Genomic DNA, 21,410 nt, shown 5'->3' with positions numbered 1-21,410 from the left:
ATTAAATGTTCCTACATACTCTGGTAAACTTTGTAAACTACTGTAGAAATGACAGAAATGCTTCAATTATATTTATTTCCTGGGAATTGTTAAGGGTGCCAATAATTGTGGAACAGGTGATTTAATGAAAAATAATTATTTTTTAGTCAGGGATTTTTTTATTTTCTTACAATTCATTTGAGTTGAAGGCTACATTTTTCTACAATTTTCAGTGTGACAGTATTCTTCTGCAATAAACACTGAATTTATTTTAATGCTTTTAACACATCTCAACCAGGGGTGCCAATAATTATGGAGGGCACTGTATTAATAATAATATATTTTTTTATTTTTTTATTTTTACTGCCGCTCCGCATTCAAAATAGCCCCATTAGGGGACAGCAGTCGGTCGCCGGGATAAACTGGGACTGCATTGTCTGCTCATAAGATCATGATGCATATTCCTTTGACTGTGAGAGTGAGTGTGTGTCTGTGTCCTGCTCTCTATCTGCTCTTTGTGTGTGTGTGTGTGTGTGTGTGTGTGTGTGTGTGTGTGTGTGTGTGTGTGTGTGTGTGTGTGTGTGTGTGTGTGTGTGTGTGTGTGTGTGTGTGTGTGTGTGGTGAAGGAATGCTGAAGTAATATCACTCTGTGAGGACTGCAGTGGGCAAAACGTGTAGTTGCCATAGCAACATGCCTTAGCAGTATAAGTGGTGTTTTACAGAAATGGCAGAGTGCTACAGACTTGGATTTGAATCTGATATGTAATTTCATCTGAGAGGTCCACTTAAGAACACAATCTCTCTCTGTCTGTCTGTCTCCCTCTCTCTCTTTGTTCTCTCTTCTCTCTCTCTCTTACACGGTGCACCTCTAACATGTGCAGGGATCTCTCTCTCTCTCTCTCTCTCTCTCTCTCTCTCTCTCTCTCTCTCTCTCTCTCTCTCTCTCTCTCTCTCTCTCTCTCTCTCTCTCTCTCTCTCTCTCTCTCTCTCTCTCGAACACATACACATACACATAATTGTGATAGTGCGATATGAACTCTCCATCTAAATCAATAATAATTTGCAGCCCAGTCAGTTCTTTGGAATGATCAATTTGTCCATTCACCTGAATAATTGATATGAAATATTATTATGGTTGCGATGGCACACATTTTATTGTGTCACCACCATCAAACAAGTCTACAAATGTTATATGTACCGACTGTAGCATTTTGCACAATTATGAAAAGTATTGGACACAGGGTTTTCATAAATCAGTTTGTGGTATGATGGAACCTTGCTGTAAAAAAGTGAAGGAAACACACAAGCTGTATATCACAAGCTACATCTACAACTTTTATCTTGATATGCCTTAATGTGTTCCCAAGAAATTGGAAATCATGGAAAAACAGAACCACACGACTTTTTCTGGGGCAGGGGGAAAAAGTAATTTAATAATGCAAAAATGTAATAGTCCAAAAGAAACACAGCCACTTTTTCATAATCATCTAGACGAGGCACAAAAAGTGAAAAATGAATATCAAAATCACTGAAAATGAATACCACCTCTCCCTTCTACTAAAACTGTGTTTTATTGGTTGGAATTGTGTTGGCATGTCATTCACAGGAAAATAAGAGACATGGGAGGAAAGCCTCCTTTCCATAAATAAGACACATGGAAGAAAAGCCTCCTTTCCATAATCAGTGATAAAATTAATGAATTACTATGAATTAGGAGCAGCTTTACCTATGCACAATAACAATAATAGGAACAAAAAACATAATACATTGAAAAAAGATAAGAATACAGTTGTTTCCAGGCACCCTAGACAATAGTATGATCGGACATCTTTAACGCTGGTCCGGGGCGGGGAGAAAATGCAGGCAAAAAAAAAAAAAAAATGAGATTGCGACATTGGATATTAAAGTGAAGGTTTTAAGGCCCACTCCAGGCAGGCAGCAAGAATGAGAAAAAGCCCCAGTACCGCAGACTGCCATTCCATTCTCTCTCTCTCTTTCCCTCTCTCCCTCCCTCCCTCCCCCTCTATCCCCTTCTCTCTCTCTCTCTCTCTCTCATCTTCCCCAACGCCAATTGATTTGTGTATGAAAAGCCGGCGCTTTTTCGCCCCCCTCTCCGGCGGTGCGTTTTGAGTGATCAGCTGATGAAGAGGCTTGCTGCACGGTGCTATGCTGGCTTGCTAATTCTCTCCCCTCCAGCAGCTGACATCCAGCAGGCTGCTGCACGCCACTGCCAGGTAAATAACACTCTTCCTTCCTTGCTTCCTTCCTTCCTTCCTTCCTTCCTCTTCTCTTTTTTCCTCTCTCTCTCTCTCTCTCTCTCTCTCGCTCTCCTCTAGTGTAGGCGATTAAGTCAGACAGACTACATCACACAGACACACGGGCACAGACAGCGAGAGATACAGAGAGAGAGAGAGCAGGGGGGGGGCAGTGTGTGAGAAAGTGTGTGAGAGTGTCAGGGAGAGGGAAAGAGAGAGAGAGAGAGAGAGAGGGAGTGTGTGAGAGAGGGAGAGAGTGAGTAAGCAGGCGAGAGTGAGAGAGAGACACAGAGAGAGAGAGGATATGACAGTGTGGAAGTGTGAGTGTGAAGCTGTGTAGGTGTGAACTCAAGGATGTGAGGGGAATCGGCTCCCAGACTAGTAGGTTGTTGCAGAAAGGGTTTAGCAAGAGGCTATAGAAGATATGTACACTTCTAATGCGTACACACACTGACTTACAAACACACACACACACACACAGTCTCTCACTTACCCATGTCTCGCTGCTTTCCTGTCTTTTAGTATTCTGGCATGTCCTCTGTTTCCCTTGGCGTTGGAGTGGACTGCAAGCTCGGCTCTATTATTTTTTAAAGTATTCTGTAATGCTGACCGCTAACTTGCACGATCGCTTGCTGCTCTTTACAGTGGATACCGATGGCACTGTGACTGGATTATTTTTTCTTTCCCCCTCTCTCTTTCTCTTTCTCTCTCTTCTCTCCCGCTCCTCTCTTCTCTCTTTCTTTTTCTTCCTCTCATCCGTTCTCTGCATGTGTAGTTCTGAGTGGAAATTAAAATGGGATGATTTTTTTCCTCCGCTGATGACTTGGCCCCTCTTGTGCATGATACCCTGGGGGGCATGTCTCAGTCTCACACATGTGTGTCTGTGTGCTTGTGAGTGTTTCCAATTTAGCTGCCTGTGACTGTTTGTTTGTGTTTGTGTGTGTGTACTGAGGTCTGTTCATGCTGGACGTCTGTGTACTTTTTTTCCAGGGGGCTGTGACAATATGCATTCATCAGTGGGCTATTTATACTGTAACAAAAGCAGAAAATCCGGGACAATATCTCTTTCTCTCATTGTGTGTCGCATCTTGTCATATGCGCCTGCATTCAGAGGCGTTCCAGGGATATTCTCTCTGCTTCTGTACGAGCAAGCGGATCACTTTCATGTGGATGAAATTCATAATTTTTCTTGCCCCGACCGTGCCCGTCTCACACCAAAGCTGCTAAAAGCCGAGGCAGAGGAGAACATATCGCTTGGCTTTTTATTGCCTTTGTGTGATAGACACAGTAGTCACTGCAGCTGCCTGCAGAGACACTTATTCTCACACTAACTGTCAGTGATGCCAGGGCGGGCTAAAAAAAGGAAAGCTGATATTGTTTAGACTGATCTGTGGGTGGATGTGATGGCATGGTCTTATGTTAAATGGGAAGTAGGGGGTGTTGTGAGAGGGGTTCGACTGTCTGCTCGCATGTCTGCTTGGAGACTTGAGACAGGCATTTCCGTATCTTCAGCATTATCAAATCTCTTCAAGCGACGATCTTGTCTTGCTCAGATTGTAGTGTTTGTCGACTGTTTTAATTGAAATAAAGAAAATCTCATCATTATTATCATATCCAACCTCAGTGCAAAAAACTAGTTCAATAATTAAATCAAGACTGTTCATGGTGTCATCCTATCATAAAAAAGCCCTAAAGAGCAAACCGCCATCAGCACTATGATTAGCCTAGCATTGGCTCTTTTGTCACTATCACCATGCTACAACCTATTTTGATTAAAATATATATGTCTCACTCCATCTCAACACTAAATGTGAAAAATAGTTCTAACCCTCCTATTTAGCCAATGACATGACAAAAAACAGACCATGTGAGGAAATATGACATTAATTGGAGCATGTCACCAGGAGATAAGTTACAAGGTTAATTACCGCCATTCCGACAAACATCGCCATTCAGACATACCGCCATTTCGACACTTTTTAATACCGCCATACCGAGACCAAGTTGCTTTTAGGGGAGCGAGCAACTGAGCGCATGTGGTGCTGAAATATGGTAAATCGTGCTCACTTTTTCCTACCGCCATACCGAGACCAAGTTGCTTTTAGGGGAGCGAGCATACACCTGCGGCATGTCCGGAGCTCTCCACACATGTGGTGCTGAAATCTGCGTAAATCGTGCTCCAAGGGAAGGAGCCCGAGATGGGGGGTGGGGGTGTCGGAATGGCGGGACGTTTCATGGGGAAAAAAAAGATACCGCCATTCCGACAATTGAACGTCAATGGCAGAATGGCAGAATGGCGGTATGTCGGAATGGCGGTTGCCCCCCAAGCTACAATCACCACTCTGCAATGGTGTGTTTGCCCATTTTCACATTTGAGGTCATAATGAGGTAGCCTGGTTACGGTTTTGTCTCGTCTGTAGTCTTCTTCTGAATTAGGTTAAAATATTAGGACAAATAACTTATATGTATTTACTCCAAGCTTTTACAATAGCCATGCTTCAATTGTTACCAGAAGTCATTGTTCTATTTTTTTCTATGTTATAGGAATATATTTTTGTGTAAGGCATTGCCTCACTATAATGTCTGATACAATCCTGAGGCCAAAAGCCTCTCCTGAGTCTCTAAGAATATTAAATGCATTTTGATGCTATCTGGACTTATTTTACTAATATTTCACTAGCTCTGCAATGTGCGTGCTTGCACGTGTGTGTGCGCGTGCGTGCTTGCGCGCGCACGCGCGTGTGTGTGAGTGGAATCATATGATTCACATTAAAGCTAACAACTTCAAAGAGCACCACACCAGCTATCAAGTCAGGGTATATTAATCATAAACCCCACATCATACCGAATGAATAACAGAGTTTTTGGTATTACTCATACAGGCATTCCGAGTGTAAATCTGAATGTGAATTTGGAACAGATGTTCAGACAAGTTTTAATTATTAATTTTTCCTCCCCTGTTTCATCCTGTCCGTCCACATTTTAGGCCGTGGAGAACGGGGTTTCTGAGGACATGGAGGAGGAAAGTACATTGAAGAAGCGCAAAGTTGATCACCAAGGCAACAAGGACTCTGAAGCGGGACAGGAAGGGGCGGAGAAGGTGAAAAAGCGCAGAGGACGTCCGCCCGCGGAGAAGCTTCCCCCGAACCCTCCAGATCTTACCAAACAGATGAACACTATTGTAGATATGGTCATCAATTACAAGGACACGTGAGTAGAGCTTCTGATTCATTGATGGATCATTGATATAGCCTGCATAGGCCTATATTCATTGCCAAGGGCTTCACCTGCATAGGAGCATGGACTGGAACCAAGAAACGGGCTGGGCATTCTTGGCGTAGACCAGCCTCTCGCACAGCCTCCCTGTTTTTCTAGGATATTATGATTTGCTCAGTTTATTGTCTATATTAAAGTTTACCCGATGGGCCGGCCCACATCCAAATGATGGGCCTGTCTTTAAGGGGGGGGGGGGGGGGGGGGGGGGTGGGGGGGGGGGGGGGGGGGGGGGGGGGGGGGGAGAAAACAAAAAAGACAATGAAACAAACACAAGAACAACAGCATCGGCCCCTGAAGACTGTTTTGACCACCAGGAAAATGCCCTGTATGCCAGATGAGCAGTCCAGCCCTGAACATTAAATGAAGCTGATGGGGCTTGTCATATGACATGATATGGCGTATGACATATGGCCCACGTATTACACAGTGATTGTAAATATAGTAGATGCATGCTTATTACACAATACTTTACGATACCAGGCTATCCATCAGTACAAAACATCATACCTCGCCCCTAACCATCAATGTTGTCCTGGTGCAGAAACAAGGACATATTATCGGATATAATTGCTAATTGATAAATATTGGGTGAAATTAGGGGCGCTGTGGTGAAGCCCTCTAAGCCCTCCACATATGGGCTTGCATGCCCATGGCGACCAAGGTTTGAGTCCATGCCTGGGTCCTTTGCCAGCCCTGCCCCATCTCTCTCTCCCACTCTCTTCCTGTCATACTCTCCACTGTCCTATAATTAATAAAGAAAAGGAAGATAGGAGTCGCACACTGGAGCTTTTAGACTGGGAACACTGATGATGGGCTAGACCGAAACGTTTGTCCCCTGTCTGTCGGTTTTATTTACTTTTTTCGGCTTTGTTTAATACAGTTTTTGATTCTGCATTCAGCTCCAGTGTGCCACTCCTTTCTTCCTTTTCATTATACTGCTCTTGGAATTACGCACCGAGCGATACGCTCAGGATAAGACATTGGCGCGGACGCCACCCCACCATTCTATAATTAATAAAGACACAAAAGCCCTTAAAAAAAGATATTGGATGAAGTCAGTCTATACCTAGCCTCCTGGCCCTTGTAATCCATAATCTTGCACTCAGATCACATTTCCTGGGGAATTGAAGGTATTTTGAGCACTTCCCCTTGCTCTCTCAAATGTTAAGACACTACACTTTAACATTCACCAGCAAAAGTGATTGTTGGGGCAAAAGTTAGTGGAAATGGTAGTAATGGAACAGGGTTGACATGCATTAGGCCATTAGGGGCTGGTTGACTAAGCGAGGTCATAGTTACACGGTCATAGTAGACATAGACATTAAGTCTATCTTCTTAAATCTTCTATCGTTGTTGCAGGTTAGGAAGGCAGATCAGCAAAGGTTTTGTGCAGCTGCCTTCCAGGAAAGAGGTGCCTGAATACTATGAACTCATCCGCAAACCAGTGGACTTCAGGAGGATAAGGGTAAGGCACACCCGGCATACCCCTCATCTAAGCCTACATTCACATTGCCACTGACGATCCATTCGTCGCTGGAAGGTGCGGAATAGGGGTTGTGTTTTATTTCTATTATATTCTATTTCATTCTATTTTATTTCTATTAATCCTATGTAAATTAGAGGTGAGCAACCTGACTTTTAGAAAGTAAAAGCCCAGCCATATATTCAGTCCTATCATTTTTGACCAGCTATAGGGGCGTAGCAGCAAATTTTGGACCTCATGTACAATCAGCTCCAAGCTATATAGCTACATAAATCGGACTGTGTGTGGGTCCCTTACGTATATACATTATACATGGGGCCCTAGTGACTTGGTCACACTTTACCCCCCTGAACGAGACCACTGACCAGCTAATTGCAATAGGGATTTCATTAGTGTGCAGGTGATAATTCGTGGCATCTCCATTGTTAAGTGCTCAGGTGAGACAGAGGTACTACATGGCCTGCTGTGCTCCGAATGTTCCCTGTGGATTTTAGTGTCCCACTCCGCCCCTGCATGATAGGGTATTAACACTCCCAACAATAAACATAACTTCATGCAAAATAAAACCATGGAGCAGAGAGTGCAGCATTTTAATGTTTTATTGATTATTATTTGTTGCCAGCACCTCAACAGAGATTTTGGTGTGTGATACTTTTAATTTTCTAATACTTACCCTCCCCACCCAGAATCTAAGCTTACCCCTTTGGCCCATTTTACTGTAATTGTAACAGGGACATAATTCAATCATCGCTGCCCTTCACTATCTAACTGTACAAGCCCGAGAGCAACTGATCCTAGATCAGTACAGGCATTCGTGACGTGTCTGGCATGCAAAGCCAACGCAATGCAAGGTCAGCACAGCACTTCGGCTTTAAGCGAGGAAATGGCTCAGTAGTCTGTGTCCTTCATAATCCTCACAGCTTGAGATGGAACTCAGCGCGGAAATCAGTCAATTTCAACATGACATTGACTTGATATTGCTCTCTGCAGATCTTTCACTGGCTTATTTCACAACTGCCTGTGGTGTGGTATTATTATTTTGTGTAAATCATTTTGTTTTTGGGGAGAGGGATACTGTGTCTTCCAGCAAGTTGTGTGTGCTTTAGAGCATCAACAGCTTAATTGCAAATTAATTGTATTTTGATGCTATTACAGTACAAACAGAACTGGGAAACTCTCTAATTATACCTGGAAAAATGATATCAATTTATTGATGAATTGAAGATATATCAATTAATCTATGGAAAAGTGTAAGCAAGCACACAACAAGATGATAATGGTGGTGGAGGTGATTGATGATTGATAATTGATTGATTGTGGTGGTGGTGGTAGTAAGGAGAGGATTTTGGAATGCACCATATTTATTGATCATTTGGTAGTGGTCTGGAATTTAACTTGTGTATTAGTGTACTTTTATGTGGCGTTGTGTGTGACTCGAGGGGCAATCTTTCGGTCAAAGTAATGAAGCCGCTTCATTCATAAAGAGATAATCAATGGCTACACTCTCCTTTTGTACTCTACCAGTGCATTTGAGGCAGCAGCTGTGTCTTTTGTAGATAATGTATAAGTACGTCCCATTGCAGTTAGGTTCCACTACCAGAAGCACATCCTGATGATCCATGACAAGTCTATCTGGTCTGAAGGGAAAAGTGAAGGATGGAGATGGTCCATGAGGATGCAGGAAGTTCAGTTTCACCTCTCCAGTGCTCAGCATACATTCCTCAACACATGCTAGCCACCAGTTGCCATCATATAGGCTACAGCTACAACATACCCTTTGATGCTTGAAAATGTAACACATTCCTTTACTGAGCTCACTCTTTCAACTCCTTCTCTGAATGCGGAAAATGGCCTAATGTCCATTGACAATGGGCAGAAGTTGTGTAGTTTTTGAGTACCTAGAATAGTTCTTGCAGATTCAAACCTCTTCAACAGGTTCTCAGCTTCATGATGGTGCATCTCTCTCAAGAACATCCATTGCCAGTTTGCCACAACAGAGATGTACCATCATGAAGCTGAGAACCTGTTGAAAAGGTTGGAATCTGCAAGAACTATTCCAGGTACTCAAAAACTACACAGCTTCTGCCCATTGTCAATGGACACATTGGAAGTTAGGCCATTTTCAGCATTCAGAGAAGGCAGAGTTGAAAGAGTGAGCTCAGTAAAGGAATGTGTTACATTTTCAAGCATCAAAGGGTATGTTGTAGCTGTATATGATGGCAACTGGTGGCTAGCATGTGTTGAGGAATGTATGCCGAGCTCTGGAGAGGTGAAACTGAACTTCCTGCATCCTCATGGACCATCTCCATCCTTCACTTTTCCCTTCAGACCAGATAGACTTGTCATGGATCATCAGGATGTGCTTCTGGTAGTGGAACCTGTAACTGCAACGGGACGTACTTATACATTATCTACAAAAGACACAGCTGCTGCTTCAAATACACTGGTAGTGTACAAAATGAGAGTGTAGCCATTGATTATCTCTTTAAAGTACGGTAAAGGGAAGATGACACAGGTACACAGAGAAGGAATGTTCAAACATTCACATATCATCATTTGGTGTGTATAAATGGACGTCTGCCTTAGTTTCTGAAACCTGGGACCATGGAAACTGACCATTTTTGTTTTGTTTTTGTTTTGTCATGTGATGCTACTATGGTATTACCATATTATTAGTAAGTGGTCTGTATGATGCCATATTTGTGAGTCAAATTCTCTCTGAAATGAATAAAGAACCGAACACCAGCATTTGAGGTGTTGCTAATGACATTGCCGGCTACGTTTGGACAAGGAACTGGCTATTATAAATATAGTTTTTTTTAGATATTCTATTTTTAATTTTTCAATTTATCATAATTCATATTCTGAGAGTTGTTGTATTCCAAGCTGATTGTGTAATATGTAGAGCCAGAAAGGAGCTTTCAAATAACACCACAGGCATCTTTTTGTGACTAACACTGACTGATATATTCAAGGCTGAATGTATAGTGTCCTACCCTCACATGTGAACCTTTCCTAGTCTGTTTCTCCCTTAATATTAGTGTCAGATTCAAACCAATGCAGTTCTGGGGTGCTACATTGCTACTAAAAAGGCACACCAAGTATGATTGAAATCCGGGTCGGTCGGGTCCCAAAGTGTCTGATTTCACGTGAAATGACCCATTTGGACCTCAGGTGCATTAAAATGGCAGCCCCCTGCGGTTCAAAATTGACATAATTTGGCTAACGTCACGGATGCTTTATCTATGTATTATACAGTCTATGGTGTGACTATTATGGCTGTATTTTGCAACATGGAAATGTTCTCCTTTCTGCATGATGGGTGTACAGTACAGTGCAAATTTTATCCTGCATACAATTCATGCAAGACTTCCAGTCGAGTTCATACGGAAATTGTTTGGAGCAAAACTGAGTTTAGGGCCTGGCAATCATCACTGGAAAACAATGGAATTATAACTTCCATCAATTATGTTGTGGGAAAGGTAAGCTGAGCCAAGCACAGAAAGGAGGATGGAAAAGACTCTGATTGTAGATAAATTGATTGTGAGCTGAAGTTTTCTGTTCCTCACTTAATTCGCTTAATTTTTTAACCCCCTTCACCCCTTCCTCCAAGCCTCAGAAGTATAGTACAAGCTCAAACTATTGGTGTGACAATTTGTGACAAGAAAGTATTTTGCCTAAGAATTTTGCATATTCTGCATCTACCAAATTAAAGGGGGAGTGTGCCGTTACAGGAAGTCCTTGGGCTAAGCAAATTTTTGAAGTTATGCCCTGGCAGTTAACCAATGTTGAACAAAAGAATTATGCCTCGGCAGTTTGTTGGAACTATTCCGATCACTTTTGAGCCAAAACTAACAATTCAGCCGCACACAAAGACTTTCAGCAGGCACACGTCTTTTGCTTCTCTCGAGTCACAGGCGGACTCTTGCCTTATTTGGCTTTACATCCTTTAGTCTTGGGTTTGCCTCATTTGATGTCGTCATTATGAAATAAAGGAGGTTTTTGTAGTTTGGGGAAACTCTATGTCTCAGACCGGGGAAAAGAAAAGAAAAGAAAAGAAAATGGTAAACCACTAGCAAATCTGCTCTTGGGTTCTCTGATCTACAAAGTTGCTGTGTGAGTAAGCCCTTTGTACACACATGCGGGTAACTATTACATTTGTTTTAAATCAGTTAACATATTCTGATCCTGTTAACACTACATGGATAAAAACACCATTGTTACAGGTGTGTAGATCTCTTGAATTTTAAAAATATAGAGAGCTAGAAGTGTGTAAAGAAAAGGCCCAAATGGATGTGTTTATGAACATATCAATTTACATATCAATTTGTGAGAAGTGCCTGTGTTTTTTTATGGTTTGGGGGAAACTCTATGACTTCCAGGCCAGGGAAGAGAATGGTAAACCACTGACAAATCTCCTCTCATCAAATCTCCTCTCATCTCCTGGTGTTCTCTCATCAGCATAGTTGATGTGTGAGTGAGTTATGTGTTTGTGTTGGATTGCCCATCTGTGCCTCTCTATGGAGATGATGAATGTTGACAGGCAGATGCTTTTGAATGGCTTTTTTGCCATATATTAATCAGTCTCCATTGAGGGCCAAACACACTGGCATTCATTCAGGATTCTTTGCCATGGATTTTTTTTGTCCGATTACATGTAGGAATGCACTGGCATTATGTAGTATATGACCTTTTAAATAATGACTTGAAGGGGGGAGAGGGCAACTTAGTTTTAGAAACGCAAAACTTTAGGGGAAAATGCTACAGAAAAAGACATAATCAAAGGGCAAAGAGAGTAATTTGAGTACTGCATTTAAATGTCATGTATAAGGCTTGGCGAGTGGATAAGATCACGGCAGAAGCATGTTCCCAGCGTTAACCTCAGATGACTCACCCGGAGCCAAACCATCTAATGCATGTGGCTTACCCTCTTCTGGCTACACTGATGGGGATGGAACAGCTGCATGATCATTAGTTGTGCTCAATTAAGATCACACACTGTGACTGGTTTTACTTTATGTGCTCTCTTGTAGCATGTCTAAATAAGTTGTTTTAATGAATTGATTAGTTGCTTAGTACTTATTATATGTTTGTTTGGTTGGATTATATGGTCATTATACTGATGTTTGCCATTAACTCTTTACATGATTAACCAACATGCCACTGGGTTAAACAGCTGTTTTCTTTATCTTGCCTTAAAGGGATTGAAAGCATATTGGGCTGTTTTTGCAAGTTGGGGAATGAATGCAATCACCGGAGAGCAAAATCACATCAATCGAATATCTTTTGAGAAAGTTTTATCATACTGTTAACTAAATTAGTGACATTATATGTGTTGCATGTTTTTCTGGACATATTTATTCCCAAACATGCAAAAAAGCCCAATATGCTTTCGATTCAGGATAATCACTTTAAAGGAAGCTTTGCAGCTCTATATACAAAGAAATTAAATATATATACAGCTCCAGGCCTTTTTATTAGAATACCATGAAAAAGTTGATTTATTTCCATAATTCCATCAATAATGTTAAACTGTCATGGATTGTAGATTCATGGCCCAGTTTTTTAACTATTCCAATCATAATTTTTTTTCTTTTTATATACGTTGGCCTTCCAGCTCAAAAAACCCATGAATTGGGGAATTCGCATTGTTAGAATATTGTTATAAAATCACATTTTTCTTCATCAAAATTCGGGTCACATTAAATCAGTTGAAATTTGGTACTTTCTACATACCATGCAATGGTCAATACTTGGTTAGGACATTCTCTGTCTTCATAATGGCCATGATGCGTTTAACATTGAAGTCAATGGCAAAAACAGTGCATGGGAGTTATGGAAGCCCAGATATCCTTGATGCTTTGCTGTCAGCTGTTCTTGTTTATTGACCTGGTACCCCACACTTCATTCTTCAATATACCCTGTAGATTTCCATGCCACGTTTTGGCGCTAACTCACCAGTTTAATTCTAAATAACCAGAAATGAAACCCCATTGAAAATGAATGGGGTTTAATTTCTGTTGAGTTAGAATTAAACTGGTGAGTTAACACCAAAACGTGGCATGGAAATCTTCGGGTATATTGAAGAGGGAAGTGTGGGGAACCAGGTCAACAAACAAGAACAGCTGACAGCAAAGCATCAAGGATATCTGGGCCTCCATAACTCCCATGCACTGTTTTTGCCATTGACTTCAATGTTAAACGCCATTATGAAGACAGAGAATGTCCTAACCAAGTATTGACCATTGCATGTTATGTAGAAAGTACCAAATTTCAACTGATATAATGTGACCCGAATTTTGATGAAGAAAAATGTGATTTTATAACAATATTCTAATAATGCGAATTCCCCAATTCATGGGTTTTTTGAGCTGGAAGGCCAACGTATATAAAAAGAAAAAAAAAAAATGATTGGAATAGTTAAAAAACTGGGCCATGAATCTACAATCCATGACAGTTTAACATTATTGATGGAATTATGGAAATAAATCAACTTTTTCATGGTATTCTAATAAAAAGGCCTGGAGCTGTACATATATATAGAAGGATAATGAAACTGAAACACCTGGTTTTAGACAAGTTTGGCTGAAGCAGCCCGGCCGTGTCTATTGACCCTGTGGAGCGCCCAACGGACAGTTCTGCTGGAAACAGGAGAGCTGAGGTCCACATTTAATTCTGCCCTTTTTTATACAGTCCGGGTAAGCACCCGAACATCCCTTTCAGACAGCTTCCTCTTGTGTCCATAGTTAATCCTGTTGGATGTGGTTCGTCCTTCTTGGTGGCATGCTGACATTATACTGTGGCTCTTGATACATCACAAAGACTTTCTGTCTTGGTCACAGATGTGCCAGCAAGACATGCACCAACAATTTGTCCTCTTTTGAACTCTGTCACCCATAATGTTCCGTGCATTGCAGTATTTTGAGCAAAACTGAGCTCTCATGCTAATTGAACCTTAACCCTCTGCTCTTACTGCAATGTGCAATTAATGAAGATTGGGCACCAGGCTGGTCCACTTCAACCATGAAACTTCCCACACTAAAATGACAGGTGTTTCAGTTTCAATGTCCAACACCTGTAGGTTAGTTCAATTAAATACTAAAAATATTTCCTTGATTCTTTCAGAGATTTATAAACTTGCATTATGGTTATAAATACCCATCTAAACTACGTTACTTCAGGCAGCAATAAATCAGGGCAATAAATCAGGTACTGCCATTCTGAAGTTCTCTTCAACAATTCTCCATCCAACCTTGGGGAAATGGAAGATGGAAACTACAAAGTATTCGCTCAAAGTGTGTAAAATGTGTGTGCCCACATACAGTAAAGATGAGAATATACTGATACCATGACCTCAAGTGACTCCAAGTGTTTTAGGTCCCTTATACAGTAATATCAGTTACACAGCAAAACAACCCTCAAATGACTGACTACAAATGCTGTGTCTTTAATACTGTGTAACTATTATCAAGTAATTTGTCTTAGAAAGGCAAGTTCCTTCAAACTATAATATAAGTCATGCAGTACAAAATGTCCACGTGTCCGTTCCAGTGACGTTAGCCATCCTTCCTACAACCACGTCCAGCATGTCCAGTGTATGTGACCATATTGTGAAGTTGAGGAAGATCTGCCAAATTGTCTAAATGCTAAATCACCTTGTTTATGTGTCTTTATGTGTTCTGTATTTTACCTCATATCGTGGCAATTGTGATTTCATGCAGGAACGTGTGCGAAACCACAAGTACAGAAGTGTTGGCGACCTGGAGAAGGATGTTCTGCTAATGTGCCATAATGCGCAGACCTTCAACCTGGAAGGCTCACAGGTGACTCCCTATTAAACCAATCACATCTTCATTAGATCATCCTCTTCTTCATCACACAGTACTGACGCATTCCAGACCCAATCCATACTAGTGGGAGATGGGACTTCACCCACCTCCTACTACGAAAAATGTACTGGAATTCCTGTCAAAGTGGGACCCCCTACTAGTGAACTGGGGGGACCTCGCTCTACACAAATTGAAGTCAGAGTATAATCGTGGCATCCATGGAGCCGTTATTTAAAACATCAATAAATGGGTGAAACTGAATTTCTCTCATTTGTTGTTTTAGACACAGCAGTCTTAACTCAACACCTTCTTCATGTTATGGTGTGAAATTGGGTCAACAAGAATGGTATGTACGGTATAAATATTCGTTAATTGGGTTTATTTGGCTCTTATCAATACACCTCACCAATGTAAGTTAAACTGCGGCTCTTGCTATGGTTGTAGAACTCCCACTTCAACTGTCTGGAACGCTTGGGAGGTGGGAGCTAGTATATTTCAGGTAGAGAAGGCCCCTATCCCACTTATGTTGTATTCCAGAGCAGTGATATTACAGTGCCCTCCATAATTATTGGCACCCCTGGTTGAGATGTGTTTTTTAGCTTCCAATTATTTATTTTTTTTCTAAATAATATGGGACCTTAATGGAAAAAAAGAGAAAAATCCAACCTTCAATACAAGTGCATTTATTCAGTGGGGAAAAAATCCCACATAAAGAAATAATTATTTGACATCAAATAATGTGTGTCACAATTATTAGCACCCCTGGTGTTAATATTTTGTACAACCCCCTTTTGCCAACAAAACAGCACCTAATCTTCTCCTATAATGTTTCACAAGATGGGAAAAGACAGAAAGAGGGATTTTCAGCCATTCCTCTTTGCAGAATCTCTCTAAATCATCCAGAGACCTGGATCCTCTCCTCTGTACTCTCCTCTTCAGCTCACCCCACAGGTTCTCAATGGGGTTGAGGTCAGGGGACTGAGATGGCCATGGGAGGAGCTTGATTTTGTGTCTGGTGAACCATTTCTGTGTAGATTCGGCCATATGTTTAGGGTCATTGTCTTGCTGAAAGACCCAGTGACGACCCAGCTTCAGCTTTCGGGCAGAGGGCAACAGATTTTGATTTAAAATGTCCTGGTATTTCAAAGCATTCATGATGCCATGCACCCTAACAAGGTTCCCAGGGCCTTTGGAAGCGAAACAGCCCCACAGCATCACTGACCCACCCCCATACTTCACAGTGGGTATGAGGTGCTTTTCAGCATGCGCATCTTTCGTGGTACGCCAGACCCACTTAGAGCGTTTGTTGCCAAAAAGCTCAATCTTGGTCTCATCTGACCAAAGCACACGGTCCCAGTTGAAGCCCCAATACCGCTTGGCGAACTCCAGACGTTTGCGTTTATGATTGGGAGGCATGCACGGAGAAAACCTTTCCTCACTCACAAACAGCTTGTTGGCGTGTAGACAGCGCCTGATGGTTGATTTGGAGACTTTGTGACCCCAGGATGCTACCATTTGTTGTAATTCTGTAACAGTGAGCTTTGGAGATCTTTTGATTTCTCTTACCATCCTCCTCACTGTACGTGGTGGCAAAATAAACTTGGGTCCTCGTCCAGGCTTGTTTACCACTGTTCCAGTTGTTTTGAACTTCTTAATTATTCCTCTCACAGTGGATATGGGCAGCTGCATTTGAGTGGCAATCTTCTTGTAGCCTCTGCCTGACCTGTGAAGGTCGACGCACATCTGCCTCACTTGTATGCTGTGTTCCTTTGTCTTTCCCATGTTTAAGAGTGGATAAGAGAAATGGCCTCTGTGTCACGTCATATTTATACCCCAGGGAAACAGGAAGTGATGAATTACTAATTAAATGTTCCTACATACTCTGGTAAACTTTGTAAACTACTGTAGAAATGACAGAAATGCTTCAATTATATTTATTTCCTGGGAATTGTTAAGGGTGCCAATAATTGTGGAACAGGTGATTTAATGAAAAATAATTATTTTTTAGTCAGGGATTTTTTTATTTTCTTACAATTCATTTGAGTTGAAGGCTACATTTTCCTACAATTTTCAGTGTGACAGTATTCTTCTGCAATAAACACTGAATTTATTTTAAGGCTTTTAACACATCTCAACCAGGGGTGCCAATAATTATGGAGGGCACTGTATGTACCTACATAAGTGGACACAAACAAAAAAAGAAATTCCTACTTTGAGAATCCTTTAAGGCTTAACGTAAATAACAGTGGACGTTAGCATTGCCCTTTACCATCTGTCATGGTAAAGAACAATGTATTTTTCAAGGGTTTGCCTGGCCAAGTAATTTTTGCAATTTTTAAGTGCAGTGATATCTGATCTTCCGCCCGCTCGCTCTCTCTCTGTCTCTCTCTGTCAAACCCCCCACCCCCCCCACCTCTTTTTCTGTTTTTCTCTCTCTTCTCTTTTTCTGTTTCTCTCTAGATCTATCAGGACTCTATTGTACTGCAGTCGGTCTTTGAAAGCGCTCGGCAGAGAATTGTCACAAATGACAAGAGTGAAGAGGAAAAAGCTGATTTAGCTAGTGATCAAGGTGAGTGTCATACAGGTTAAGGGAATGTATGCCTAATATATGGCACCTATTGTAGGCCCAATATTTTAAAAGTTAACATGAATTGCTGCTAAAAATCACTCAGAAACCTAAATTCATCATGTTACAATAATGAATCATTTCAATAATTAAATCCTGGATTGAGCATTAGAGTCTGTGTCTGTGTATGCGTCTGTGTGTGGAAATGGCCATGCCAAAGTATTTTAAATTCATGTTAAAAATTATTTTCAGTTTCACATATTTTTCAAGTAGAAGTTGATATATGGTAACTCTTATTACTTTGTTGTGATGGGCAATGAGTTCCCTCACCATGACAACAGTATCCCTTCTGCAAAAAGTCAACAAATGCTTTTTGTTCAGTGTGGTATTGATACCTTTGTGAAAGCACTCACATCATCGATGTATTTACTCTATTGTTAGCTACAGCCTAATCATGAAATTAAGTCAGAGATCCTGCTGTCCCTGAAAAGACTTTTAAGACTTAACTATTTTGTGTGCTCAGGCTTTCATGTTTGTCCTCCTCCACCATGTAATTGATTCCCATTCGTCCTTGTTGTGATTCTCTCAGCAAAAGAAGAACCCGTCCAGCAACACCACAGAGACGTTGACCAAAGTAATAATGCCGCCGCCTTCTCCAACGCTAAACCGCTGATCGGCTTTAACTATGACGACAGTGCAGAGGAGCAGGAGGACAATGTCGGCCAGGAGGAAGAAGAGGACGTAGAAGAGGAAGACTGATCTGTGACAATCCTGCTATCATCTGTCATCATTAGGTTTGCAAAATGTGGAAACTTTCCATGGGAATTTGTTTTGGAATTATCAGGAATTTTCAGGATTTTTTCGGGAATGAACAAGAATAAACTGGAAATTAAAGTTGAAGGTTAGAGGCGTCAATATAGCTAGATGAAAAAATATTTCATACTCTTGTTTAAAAAAAATGAAATATATGTTCAATGAAGTGCAAAGTTCCCAATGTGAAAATTACAGAAATTTTCCATACCCAACTTTCCATGGAAAACTTCTCTGGAATTTTCCGCTTCTTTGCAATCCTAGTCATCATACCTCTGACCGGGTTGACCTGTAGCTGGCAGTTCACACTACTAACATACTATACACGTAGGTATGTAGCATAGGCCTACAGTATGTTGCATTTGAACCAAAGTCTTCTTGAATCAAAGATCTCTCATTCCTGTTTATTTCATCTCAAAAAATGAAATCCCAAATGATCACCATTCTGTAAGAATTGAAATGGATATGTTCGGCAGTTGGTATTGTGTAGTGGGGTGAACTGCTCTATACATAAAAACCCAATTTCCATGCCATTGATAACCAGATTGTTCGGTCACAGACAATGAGCTGCCATTTTTGCTATTACAAGGCTATTTTGCTTGGAACACTTTTTTGCTGATGTTTTTGGATTCATCCCTCTCATTCGGTTAGTTTCGGTTTCTTTTTGTCCTTGTGGAAAAGATCATCTCAAAGGACTGCACTGACAAAGAGAGAGGGGAGGGCTGTTGCCGCCTCCCCTCATGAAAATGTATCCAGCCTTAAACTGACTTTTTTTTGTGTGTCCACAAGTATTCAGCACCGACCCCCCCCCCTCCCCCATCAAATCTATCCCATGATTCCCTCTGTCTCCTCCCCTCTCTTCTCCCACTAGTCTCTCCCTCTCCTTCATCTATCATTTTGGCTTCACATTCAGGTTTTCTTATGTTGCTGTTGTCCAGCCCTTCCCTGTGTTTGAGGTGGGACGTGAAGCTGCATGATTTCAGATGTTTGTACTGATCAGCCGGTGCCCGTTCATCTCTCTTTTTTAACTGTTGTAAAAAGAAAAGAAAAGAAAAGAAAAGAAAACCGATCCTGACTACGATGTGAGTTGGGGAAGGTGAGAGAGGTATTGGTTGTGTTTGATATGTTCACTCATTCACTATACATAGTGTACTAGGACAGTGATACCCAACTGGTCGCACACACAGGGAAGATGATGAGGGAGGGGGACAAAAGGACCAGTTGTCCTGGGCCCAGGGAGGGAGGAGGCAAGGCCAGATTTGGGTCATCATTATTACATTATATGTATTGATGAGAGGGGCCTATCAGATCAGGCTCTGTCCCAGGCCCTGGAAAAGCTATCAGCGGCTCAGGGGGTACGTGGAAAAATTTTATAACAACAACTGTATGGAGCACATACAGTCATATTGGGGTAAAGGAAGAATGAGAATACAGAATGAGAATGAGTGAGGTATACACATGGTGTAACACAAATGCTTTGGTTGCACGCAAGACAAAAAAGGGTTGGGAATCCCTGCGCTAGGGTGACATTGTTTTGTTCATACACATAGTGCACTATGTAAGTCAATGACTGAACATTTCAAGCCTTTGTGGTTGTCTTGGCGCATGAAGATGATGTAACACAGCTACACACAGAATATGCCCTCAAAGAGGCGCCTTTTGACGACATCTTTTGCAGTATGTAGACTATTCAGATCTTGTTTGGTAACTCGGGTGGGTCTAATGTTTATAAAGGTTTGTATGAAACGGTTGGAATAAAGTTGTAAAATGCAAAAGTGGTGTGCTGTTATACTTACATCCTATGCACACTAATGATATCTGTATAGACTGCTGTTGGGCATGGATTTTACACTGTATTTTACAAAGTACAGCGTCAACGGGGAATAACAATTTCAGTCACTGTAACATCATTTGTATCTGTCTAAGTAGGCTACTATGGTACCATACAACAATAGGTAATATAGTATGGGTTTTTTTTTTGCATTTACATAGTTACCTACAAAGTCCTGCATGATTATGTTTGAAACCTTTGACAAGGAATCAATGGAACAATGGCTAATATGTTACTATTGCGTGGCTCACTTTTTGCAAACTGATAAACCTGCACAAATACAGTAGATATATTCAAAATACAGTTACATGTATTTTGTGTGTGACACGACACCATGATGAAGGCCGCAGCGCCGATACGCGTTGGTGTCTTTTAATGCATTTGCCCGTTAAATAAAGTTGTTTTTTTACCACATTAATTAACTGAAGTGCCTGGACCAAGGATTTTTTTCCTCCAGTCTTTGCTTGAACATTGAACCCCTTCCAAAAGCACTAGTTGGTTTTGAGGGATACTAGTAGCGCTCTACCAACTCTTCTGCTGACAGTTACATAGGGCCTACAGTTAACCTGACTCTTGCCACCTGGTAGACCTATGTTTCGCCTTCGTATTCACAATACCATCTGGGAACCCTCCACAACCGACACATTTTCGAATGATGCTTTGTCAAAAATCCTCGCATGTGACAGGAAAAAAGATCTGTCTGTCATTTTTACTTACACGCCACTTCAACTATTCACATTGAACTTGACCCATGGCGCAGCTCAGAACAACAGATGAAAGAAGAATAGCCATAACACCACCCATCTATGGAAAACTGATCTCGATCCTGATTGGCTCATTCATTCAGAAATTAATATCATTTTCATGGTTCTCAGATGGTTGCTTGAAGGAACCAGTAGTTTGGCGAAATGCAGCCAGATGGTGTAAATCAGGTTAAAATACAGTATGGACAACTGAGGAATCATTTGTGTTACAATGCGCTCTAGTGGTCAAACACTGCTTTAGCATCTTCATGATACATGGTGTATGTCCTCTAAGACTCTAGAGCACAAATAGGCCCTGCAGAGCATTTTGGGTAAATATTATCAGACAAGTTTGTTTTTCCTCTTTGACACTGGGATTTAAACCTAATAGGCATAACTGTCTGGATGAAGGGATTCCAAATCAGTTCAGGATGTCAGTCACAAGAGCAGTCAGAAATGTGAAACTGGCGAACTGCAGATATGGGTGAGCGTTTAGGGCGTCAGACTTCCTAGAGGCTGCCTGTTCGACTCCCGACCCGCCAGGTTGGTGGGGGGAGTAATCAACCAGTGCTCTCCCCCATCCTCCTCCATGACTGAGGTACCCTGAGCATGGTACCGTCCCACCGCACTGCTCCCCA

General features: G+C 41.5%; 1 protein-coding gene across 1 annotated transcript; it reads left to right on the top strand.

Annotated features, from left to right (window-relative positions):
* Nucleotides 1-2,050: 2,050 nt before the first annotated feature.
* LOC134458992 (probable global transcription activator SNF2L2) lies at nucleotides 2,051-18,295 on the top strand. Its single transcript, XM_063211352.1, has 6 exons — nucleotides 2,051-2,213; nucleotides 5,221-5,444; nucleotides 6,870-6,975; nucleotides 14,715-14,816; nucleotides 17,283-17,391; nucleotides 17,978-18,295. The coding sequence occupies exons 1-6, from the start codon at nucleotides 2,121-2,123 to the stop codon at nucleotides 18,145-18,147; spliced, it is 804 nt and encodes a 267-aa protein (XP_063067422.1). The 5' UTR covers nucleotides 2,051-2,120; the 3' UTR covers nucleotides 18,148-18,295.
* Nucleotides 18,296-21,410: the final 3,115 nt, after the last annotated feature.

This window comes from Engraulis encrasicolus, chromosome 11, assembly GCF_034702125.1.
Source record: "Engraulis encrasicolus isolate BLACKSEA-1 chromosome 11, IST_EnEncr_1.0, whole genome shotgun sequence".
NCBI lineage: Eukaryota > Metazoa > Chordata > Actinopteri > Clupeiformes > Engraulidae > Engraulis > Engraulis encrasicolus.
Note: the sequence above shows the minus strand (reverse complement) of the source record. Positions and strands in the feature narration are given on the sequence as shown.

Excerpts from the sequence above, each read along its gene's own strand:
- LOC134458992 (XM_063211352.1), top strand. The coding sequence starts at position 2,121 with ATGAAGAGGCTTGCTGCACGGTGCTATGCTGGCTTGCTAATTCTCTCC. Across the intron at positions 2,214-5,220 it reads CTGCTGCACGCCACTGCCAG|GCCGTGGAGAACGGGGTTTC; the intron begins GTAAATAACACT and ends TCCACATTTTAG. Across the intron at positions 17,392-17,977 it reads TGATTTAGCTAGTGATCAAG|CAAAAGAAGAACCCGTCCAG; the intron begins GTGAGTGTCATA and ends TGATTCTCTCAG.